Source organism: Oncorhynchus gorbuscha, linkage group LG24 (genome assembly GCF_021184085.1).
Source record: "Oncorhynchus gorbuscha isolate QuinsamMale2020 ecotype Even-year linkage group LG24, OgorEven_v1.0, whole genome shotgun sequence".
NCBI classification, from domain to species: domain Eukaryota; kingdom Metazoa; phylum Chordata; class Actinopteri; order Salmoniformes; family Salmonidae; genus Oncorhynchus; species Oncorhynchus gorbuscha.
Window position 1 is genome coordinate 21,029,674 of NC_060196.1, and position 10,271 is coordinate 21,039,944.

The 10,271-nt window shown below is 40.2% G+C and overlaps 1 protein-coding gene across 2 annotated transcripts; it reads left to right on the forward strand.

Annotated features, from left to right (window-relative positions):
• The first annotated feature begins 1,402 nt into the window (after positions 1–1,402).
• On the forward strand, positions 1,403–10,133 carry LOC124013401 (cyclin-dependent kinases regulatory subunit 1). Of its 2 annotated transcripts, none has more exons than XM_046327731.1 (5): positions 1,403–1,558; positions 1,716–1,816; positions 2,686–2,753; positions 2,909–3,036; positions 9,355–10,133. In XM_046327731.1, the coding sequence occupies exons 3-5, from the start codon at positions 2,695–2,697 to the stop codon at positions 9,396–9,398; spliced, it is 231 nt and encodes a 76-aa protein (XP_046183687.1). In that variant the 5' UTR covers positions 1,403–1,558; positions 1,716–1,816; positions 2,686–2,694; the 3' UTR covers positions 9,399–10,133. The 2 variants fall into 2 exon arrangements, with proteins under 2 accessions (XP_046183687.1, XP_046183686.1); XM_046327730.1 differs by having other exon boundaries at positions 1,405–1,558; positions 1,716–2,028.
• The last annotated feature ends 138 nt before the right edge of the window (positions 10,134–10,271 follow it).

Consider the following 10,271-nt stretch of genomic DNA (forward strand, 5'->3'; position numbering starts at 1 on the left):
GCGATTTTTGTGCCGAATCCACTGCGTTGTTTCAGGTGCAATGTTTATGGTCATGTCACAGCAGTCAGTGTGTAGGAAGAAGATCCCAAGATGTGGGACATGTACAGGAGGGCATGGGACAGAAGATTGTGTAGTTGTGGTGGATAAAGTTGTGTGGGGGTGCCCATGTTGCTGTGGATCAGAAGTGTCCGGTTCGAGAGAGGCAGGTTGAAGAAGCCAGAGTCAGGCAGACTATGTCGGTCGTATGTTGAGGCAGTGAACAAAGTAGAGGAGGATGGGTCAAGGGTGAGGAATCCTAAGAGGATTCCAGTGAGTAGTAGATTTGTGCCAGCACAGAGGGATATGCCAAAAGAGTGATTTATGCTTCAGTAAGGTTGGCTTCATAGCGTTAATAGCAATGGTTATCAACTGTAACGCAGAAATGGAATGTAAATCACAGAAAATAGATGTGGTGGCAGCTGCAGATATGTATTTGTATATACGAGATATGACTTCAGAAGACTTGCAGGATGTTTTGAGGGGTGGTGTCCCGTCCTCCCAGAATGTTGGCATAGTGCAGGTACAGATGGGGTCAAAGTATTGGGTTTTTGCTGGCGACGTCTAGGGCTATATTTTACTAGAGGAACAGAAATAATGAAGAACATGTCATTTAAGTAGGCTGTGACTGGCCTCACACACCAGTACAGTAGGTAGTGGTGTATGCACCTAAAAGTTGGATGCGCTCCGCCAACCAAATTCCAAAGAATGACAGGGCAAGGTAATGACTGCGGTTCAAACTCCATCTTGGAGGACTGTTCAAATGATTAGCCAAGCAAGGGAAGTTTGCAAAATAAGCCCCTCTGCCCTCATTTTTAGTCGAGTTTGCAAGTGTACAATTATGTTCACTTTTGGGCCTAACCTCCCCATAATTCAATTCGAGTACATCTGTACATCTACTAAGAAAAGTCAGCCAAAAATTAAAACCTCAACGTCAATATGGAGTCAACATACAAGTGTAAGTAAAAACGAATGTAAACAAGTTAGAAATTGTGCTATTAATGCACTTGATGGCACAAACACCTCTTGTAAAAGTAATGATGTTTTTGTTTGGTTAGCTTTAGGAAATTGTAGAAATAAAACATTTTCCTACTTCATATGTTCCAACTAGGCAGGCAAACGTTATTTAGCCAATTCATTTGCTAGCTTTCATACAGTAGGCGTATATTAATAATTATATAATTAATGTAAGTAGACATGCAATTATAATTAACTGTTGCGCAAATAAAGCACCCACAAGCTACTAGTGGCTGAAAACACAATCATTGCGGGATGAACGAGTGACTAATTTCCGGGCAAGGGCAGTCCATTTAAAAATCATTCCTTCCTCCCTCGCCCTACAAGTGTATACTCGTCAGACGTCATCAGAGGTGTCCACTTAATTTGAGGGGATAGGGTGTGTCTTTTAAGTGTTTGGACTGCAAGCAATGCAGCGTTCACGTCGTACGAGGTAGACGGAGAACTGCAAACCAGATGGCATTGTTTTCAATGAGGGCGGACGGTAAAAATGTCGTTGAGGCTGGTAAGTGAATACCGTCAGCCGGCACGGTAGACGGGACTTGCGGCCAAATTGTTTTCTAACGGATGTTGATTTGCACTGATGTAGTTCACTGAAATCAACCATAGCAACATATACGGTAACCCTCTATAACGCTTTATTTGTCCCTCTATGCCGACAGGTATGACGGACTTCGCGTGTCTCGTCTAAACTCAGCATATATCACATGATCATTTATGTGAGAGGATAGACCAATGAGGAGCAGCAGCGAGTTTTTGAAAGGTGATCAGTAACATAAGAGAGGGAAACTCGCAGCGAAACGTGAAAAAGGTCCATCGACCATATCACATCAGAAGCAGTACAAGCTACTGTACATGGAAATATAAATATATCAGTGACCGACAATATTCTCGAAAAGACAGGCCTGTTGTGACATTTCTAGATTTTCCGTTGCCAAATCACGAATACAATAATTTGGAACGAGACACCTGAAGGTGATTTGTGTTTTACTTGTCAAAGCTAACGTAGTAACGTTAGCTAGCTAAGCTTAGTGCTAGATAGCTAAGCCTGCTAGCTAGCTAATTTGAGGTAATTCATTATTGTTAGCTAGCAAGTTAGCATGCTAGTTAAATAGCTGGATAACTTAGCTAGCTAGTTCCAACGGTTGTTGGATGACCTTTGTGTTTTATGAACTATGTTAGCTTGAACACTCATCAGTGGTTGAAATGCTGATGAACATGTGTAGCTAGCTATGGATGATATAGCTAGTTATTTCACCTAGATTTTGTTTGCTCGGGTGGGTTAGTTAAACAAAAAACGTAGCTAGTAACGTTACTGTAGGAGATTAAACTTGTTGCCTTACTTAGCCATCTAACGTTGGCTAGTTACATTCATTGGTTTATGATGCGCAGTACAGGTGCATTGATCACATCTGACCTGTAATTGTCATGTTATTGCATTTTTCTTGGACTTTACTAACTTCGAGGTTTATTGGTAGACTTCAAACGATGAGGTGTATTGCCGCTACGTACTATACGGGCAGTAAATTAAATAAAACCTCATACTCCAGTCAGTCCAAATCACAGGAGTCCTTGTAATGCTCCTGCTGTAAAATCCCCGAGTCCCTAAACTTTCAGATGCACTCTTTTCAGGTTGGCATCATGTCTCAGAAGCAGATATATTACTCTGACAAATATGACGATGAGAAATTCGAGTATAGGTAAGTTAAGACTAAGTTTTTCTAAAACAGTTTTTTATCTAGCTAGCTAATATCGACATGTATTTATTGCCTGGCAGAGGTTTTCCTTCCTAGCCCTGTGAGGTTGACACTGCATGACCCAGTAAAGTACCATTCAATTTATCCACTCTCTGTAGGCACGTGATGCTGCCCAAGGACATTGCCAAGCGTGTGCCCAAGACCCATCTGATGTCAGAGACTGAGTGGAGGAACCTGGGTGTCCAGCAGAGTCAAGGCTGGATACACTACATGATCCATCAACCAGGTACACTGTCAGATCTTAGTATTAACAGTCAGTAGAGTAGAAAGAGTGAAGTGCTGGTGAATACAGCAGCATAAAGGGTATTATGGGGGAATACTGTACTGAGGGATTACACTTGTGCCTATGTCGCACCATGGTGGTTCATATCAGCACAGTAGGCAGTGTGATGTGGTGAATCCAGCGGCATAACACTGAATTGTAGCCTGCTGTACTTGGTGGAACTCTGACTTGGGGATTACTTTTGTACCCATGTCTTGGGTTTGGGTCATTACTGCTACACTGGTGATTAGGATGTGCTACTCCTTAGATGAAGCTCATGTTGAATTCTCTGGGTACTGTATAAACCATCATGTGATATGGGGTGTGTAGACTTGGAAATAAACGGGCTTGAACGGAGAGGGAACTACCTGCATTTGTCCAATAAGAAACTTCACACTGCTCTTGATAGTAACACTGATCTTAAATAAGCTTACGTATCGGGTTTCGTCAGAGCTTTTGTGGCTTAATTTTTGTTTTTGCACCCTTATGTAGACCTAGACCCACCCACATCCGTTCCACGCATCGAAAGGGGTTGAGGCGAAGGAAAAACAAATAAGTCCTACTAAATATAACAATATACATTTCATAAATATTCTAATAATATGTGTAAATAAGATGTATTAAACATGTCTGTAAAACCACAATGAGGACAACTTGCTCGGTAGGTCTTCATTAATCATTGGGTACATCGTACGAAAAACAGAGTAATCTTAAATAGGCGCATGATGAAATGCCTATGTATGTTGTGAATTTGAACTTGAATTATGCCCCGATTTAAAGATGTTTTTCGTATGATGTACCCAATGATTAATGAAAATGTGCTCGGTAAGTCTGTCTTCATTGTGGTTTTACAGATGATTAATACGTCTAATTTACACACTTTATTCAAATATTTATGAAATGTATATAGTTATATTTGGTGGCACTTTGTTTTTCCTTCACCTCAACCCCTTTCGATGCGCGGAACGGATGTGGGTGGGGCTAGGTATACATAAGGGTGCTAATTTAAAAAAGAGAACTCACAAAAGCTCTGACGAAACCCGATACATAAGCTTATTAAAGATCAGTGATACTATCAAGAGCAGCAATCCTTCATCTTGTTCAACTGTTACCATGTACCTGCAAATAAGATTACTCAGATGTGCGAGTGCCTTAAATTTTGAATGACTGTTTTTCACTCTGCACTCTGGAATCTTGTAAGTATACACAATAAAGACAATAGGGAAAAACTACAACTTTTGTTCAGAAATGAAATGAAATCATTAACAAATGTTCTTTAGATTTAATGCTATTAATCGTTGAACATGTCAAAGGAAGTAAAAGAAGTTGAAGTGAAGATTAGCGAACATGAGGTTGTAAAGCAGATTCTAGTCCCTAATTTCACAGCCATAAACGACAATCAATCAGCCTATTGGGAAATACAGAGACTTTCTACAAGCAACAAAGCTCAAGAAAATCAGCGAGACACAGAGGACTACCAGCTCAACCAGATGTACGCATGGGAAGGCCCAAGGACAGGAGCATGAGGAGGCCGACGTAGGGACGCACTACTGATCGGGGGACGCAGATATGCAGAGAGGGAGGAAACTTGGACACAGAGGCATCCACTGAGAGCGAATTCCCTACAGACAGCGACTCCAGCTATCATCGCACACAGTAAAACATTTTTTTAGCCCAGAAGCAACAAGGCTCCACAAAAGAAACGATGTAAACGGTCAAAGAGGGGACCAGGAACACAGGCCGTGGACATGGAGCTACAGCAGGATGCGATAATTAACCTCTCCAAAAAAGACCTTACTGACGCGCAAGTCAGTCTTATCGAAGGGCCTCTCTTTTGTACCTGTATGTACAGATAAACCATTCGATATGAAAGTAGATCTGTTAAGTTTAATCTTGCGAAATAATTTTAAGTGTGTTTTCTCAACACTTTCAGGCCTAGAAACAGATCAAAGAACTAGCTAGTACCCATTTTTAAGGCCAAAAGCAAATTCTGTCCTATGGTTAACAACTCTTCAATTAATACCTATTGTAGGATAGTCGAACAAGAAGCCATGTCAGTATATAGGAGACAAACAAACCACATTCAGAAAAATCTCACTAGAACAGAAGAACAGGCACTTAATGAATTAATGAAAGATTCACCTTTGGTTATTAAACCTGCAGATAAGGGTGCTATGGTTGTTTTAGACTATGTAAAATATAAAGAAGACGTTCAGAGACAACTCGGCAATGAACGTTTCTATAGAAAACTGAGTGTTGATCCCACACAGGTGTTCCAAAGGGAAATATGCTCTAATCTGGAGCGAGCCCTATTAAACAACCTTCTCAACCTGAAAATGAATATCTTTGCTGCAAATGTGCCATGCGTCCATGCCTGTACATTTTACCGAAATTACACAAACCTAAAACACAAGGTAATTATCCAGGCAGACCAGTGGTTGCAGGAATAGGCTCAATGCTAGAGCTGTTGTCGATCTTTGTAGACTCTTATTAAAACTAATGTGCAAGCATTGCCATCAAATGTGAAAGACTATTACATTTACATTTAAGTCATTTAGCAGACGCTCTTATCCAGAGCGACTTACATATAAACAAGATCTCACTAATAACGTGTTTAACAGAAGACTGTATTTTGGTCACATTAGATGTCGAGAGTATATACCAGCATTCCCCATGTGGGGGGGCTGGGAGCCCTAGCTCACTATTTGGGAGACAGAGACACTAATGAATATCCACCAACAAACTATTCTAGAGCTGGCTGAATAAGTTGACTTAGCTATTTTGGGTTTGATGAATATTACCTCCATACGACTGGAACATCGATGGGCTCCACATTCGCTCCGAGCTATGCCAACCTTAGTGGTTCTTCTTGAAGAATGTTTTGTTAATAATGAAGAAAAAAATATATTATTAGTCCTGAAGTTGTATCAATATATTTATGACATGTTTTGCATATGGGAAGGAACGGAAAAAGATCTTTATGGCACTACTCAATGACATTGACCCCAATCTCAAATTCACTATTGAATGTGAGACTCAACGTGTTCAATTACCTCTATGTGGATTGAGAAATTAAATGGATCCCTATTTACAACTCTGTATAGAAAATAAATAGACAGAAATACTCTATTACAGGGGGACAGCTTCCATCCTGAGCCATTAAAGAGAGGACTTCCAAGAAGCCAGTTTTTCAGACTGCGTTGTGTAATCCACAGAGGATTATCTAGAAAAAGCAGCGGAGATGCGCATTAGGTTTCTAAGAAGAGACTATTTGCCATGTGTGGATGAAGCTCTTAATTTAGCATTGGGGAAAAACACGAGATGAACTGCTACAAAAAAGACCGAGCTAAAGAACACTCTGTAATATTCACAACCACATATACTTTGAACTCACGAAAAGTGGGAGATACGGTCCAGAAACACTGGCATATATTTATCATCGGACCAGGCTTTGCCTGCTGAATTTAAAATTCCACCACTTATTGTGTATAGGAAAGGTCGCAATTTACGCGCTAAATTTGTTCATGCCAACTGCCAGCCACGAGAAAATCAGCCAGACTATTTTACGCCCTCTTCCAAATGGTAGCTATAAATGCAGAGGATGCGCACAGTGCAATATGATGAAGTGTGAATATTTATGCCACTCATACAGGAAAACGGTTACAAATAAATGGCATTATTACGTGTTCCGCCACCCATGTTATTTCCATTATTAAATGTCCATGTGGGCTGTGCTATGTAGGTTTAACCTCTCGTTCTCTCAAACAGAATCAGTGAACATAAATTAAATCTGGAGAAATTACATGGCTTATCCAGTCGCAGTAGATTTTAATGACCTAAAGCATGACATTTCTACCTTTTTAAAAAAAAATTTTTTTTTAGATTGTGGCATAGAGGAAGTTAAGATATCAGACAGGGGAGGTGACATTAATAATAGTCTGAATAAAATAGAATGTTTTGGAATTTTCAACCTCCAGACATTATTTCCTAAAGGCCTATGTTGTGAATTTGAACATGAATTTCTCCTATTGAAGATTACTCCATTTTTCGTACGCTGTACCCAATGATTAATGAGAACTTGCTCGGTAGGGGGATGCTCCGTTTGCCGTATCTTTTATATCCATCCTCAATCTGTGCCTTTCCCCAGTGTTCTTTTGAAAGCTCTTGCTGAGTGTTTGCTTTGCAATTCCCTACCCAACAAGCTGAACCTATGGGAATTGCTGAATTTATCCGGAAAGCATGCGAATCACTACAATTTAAAACCGGTGGAGGCCAATGAACTTGGTGTGTGATTTTGAAGGTCATTGGTTACACCTGAGCTAATTTATGATTGCTTTTGCAAGGGGGTTGGACACTTATCCAACCAAGCTATTTCAGTTAAAGATTTAGATTTTCTTAAATCCAGATTAATTTTTTTACTTGGAAGTTGTGGGGTACAATGGGTAGATCAATGGAAAATGCATTTTAATTCCCGTCTATAAGGCAACAAAAGGTGAATATTTTGAAAGGGGGTATAGACACTATGTGTGTTGACTGAAAGGCCTCTCGATTCATGAGCTGTCTTCACAAATGAAATGGGCAGTGGCATGGTGCATATAGCCATAGAAGCACAGTGACTTGCCTCAATGCAGTCATTTGTGGCTTTCAGTTATATTTTTGGCAACCCATCCCATGAATTTATGGATCTCCAGTTGATCTGTTCTGTTATATTTAATCAACTCGGACTAACCCAGTGCACTGCTTGCTATGAATTCTATCTGATGGTGTTTGCATGTTTAGGTAAAGACATGTTTGGAACACTGACAAGTAAAGAGGGCAGATGAGAGGCACGCAAGCCTGTTCTGCTCCTCTACCAGAAAGAAATATTAGAACGGATTTGCCATTGCCTGCACTTACCCTCTGCCCAGACTTTCAAAAGCATTATTGTTCATCATGATTCGTCCAGTGGTATTTGATTTTGCGCTATAGACCAACTGCGTTTTTAGCAGTAAAATGCGGGTGGTTGCTAATAGGGGTGATGGCGTCGTATATCACAATGTTTTTATAGGTACATAATCAAGATAGGACAAAGGTTGGACATCGCCAAACCTATAATACAGTACAGTCATGTTGAGCTCAAAGATCAGTGTTTGTAACAAGATGCTCAGCCTCCATTGGAATGACTTGTATTATAGGCTACTACTGTCTTTGATACTGGTGTCTTGTCATCATGAGGTCTGACTCATTTCTGTCGGTCACCTGAACACAGGACATTGAATCTAAGCTTTTCAGCCATGATAACCAAATACCCTACGTGGTTTACCAAGTCGGGGCATCTGTTGAACATATGGTTGGGTGTGTCCCACAAACATATTTTTAATGAGCTTGCCTTATGTGCATCATTACACAGCCCTGAATGAAGAAACAAAGAATTAATGGCTACATGGCTAAAGCAGACGATGCTGAGACAGGTGTTTGATGGAGAGGTTAGTGTGCCATGCGCCCTAGAGGGGAGGTCTGTATCATCTTGTTACACGATGACCTTGTCATCGGATGGATGGATGGTCACTGAAATGTATTCGGCAAGTGTGCACTGATTTGCAGCCTTAGTTTATTAACAAAAGCCTCACACGTGCCACACTCCTACATTGCATCTAGTTTTTGCTCCGACAAGCCTCACACACGTCATGGTCCTAAGATGGGGTACTAGAATACGGACACAGCCATCGGTCACATTGTTCCAAAAGCCGCGGGAACTTGTCGGCAGAAAGACGTTAAGTGGTTGAGTATGATAGACTACTGACGCGTTGCCACTTATTAAACCAACAAAATATTTTGTGTTGATGGAGCTCCAAATGGAGGTTTCTAAACATGGGTTACTAAATCTTTGTCTGACCAAACAAATGCAGCCAGCGCTCCCATTCAAAATCTAATACTGAAGTTCTCCAAACTTTTCAATATTTGAGTCAATCAGATGAGATTTGGAAGGATCAAGCCTCACGAGACTACTGGAATACATGAAAGAATGATCAGCTTTCCATACTCCGACTCTAAGGATGAGTCTCAATAATATCTGTTTTTGTTCACTACTTCCCACATCTGAATGCATTGGAGTGGTGTAGGCATGGGCTAGAGGTAGTTTCCACCATGTTTCTTATACCAGCCATTTTCTTTCAAATTAGTGAAGGGCAGTAAACAAGTGCACACTTTGGAAGGAGAGATATTTGGGAAACTGCCTGAAATGTTTTTCATTCAGTTCCTGAACTTCATTCACATGTTTCCTGTTTTTTTCTTTTTCACCAGAGCCCCACATCTTGCTTTTCCGTCGTCCTCTGCCTGCAGCCTGATCTCAGACAGTGCACGAGAGAACACTCATAGGGAAGAAGATAAGAGCGTGGCTGGAGATGGATGAACACTTCAGTTGGATGGATGAAAATACTATTTTCCACATGTGTATCGTATACATTGCAGTGGAGCCAGAGTCAAGAGCTCCAACCCACCGTCCTCACTCACCGTAAAGCCTTTCACATTTCCTATGGACCTGGTTAGAACCCGTTCATCCTTTTCTCTATCTGTATTTCTGTAATCATTCAAACTTTTGTATTATGACTAACTTGATAATGTTGTATGTCTGGGAAGAAAAATAAAAGCTGTGGTTGTGGCAACACTTGAATTATTCTAAACCTTACCTGCTGTGCGTTGGCTAACATGATGCTAATATCTATTTTAAGCTATATAGTAACTGTAAAATGTAAGGGGGACATTTTTGAAAGCGCAAATGTGCAGGGATTTTACCAAAATGACTATGATCAAATACCTGTTATGGCACTTGATTCATCTTGTTTTGAATACTGCAGATTGTATGCACACCTACTCTGTACAAATGATGATAGTACTCTGGACATGTTTTATCAATTGTGACCAGCTATTATAAGTAACGCTGTTGACTGTCTGCATTTTAGAGCTGTCAAAATGGGGCCCAAGGTCTTTGACATGTCTATTATTGTACAAATCAGCTGCTCAGTATTTATGAATTCTTGTACCCTGGAAATAAATGTTTTTTTTAATTTGTAATTCTCACAGATTGTGGTTGTGAATTACAATTACTTTTATTTATATATATACTTAAAGTGGCACTAATGGTACTGTCCCCACTACAATAAATACATGTAAATTGGTCCTTAAAACATTTACATTTGAATTACTGTACAATTCCATTA

Coding starts and splice junctions, on each gene's coding strand:
- LOC124013401 (XM_046327731.1), top strand. CDS start 2,695: ATGTCTCAGAAGCAGATATATTACTCTGACAAATATGACGATGAGAAA. Junction 2,754..2,908: donor GATGAGAAATTCGAGTATAG/GTAAGTTAAGAC, acceptor CACTCTCTGTAG/GCACGTGATGCTGCCCAAGG. Junction 3,037..9,354: donor CTACATGATCCATCAACCAG/GTACACTGTCAG, acceptor CTTTTTCACCAG/AGCCCCACATCTTGCTTTTC.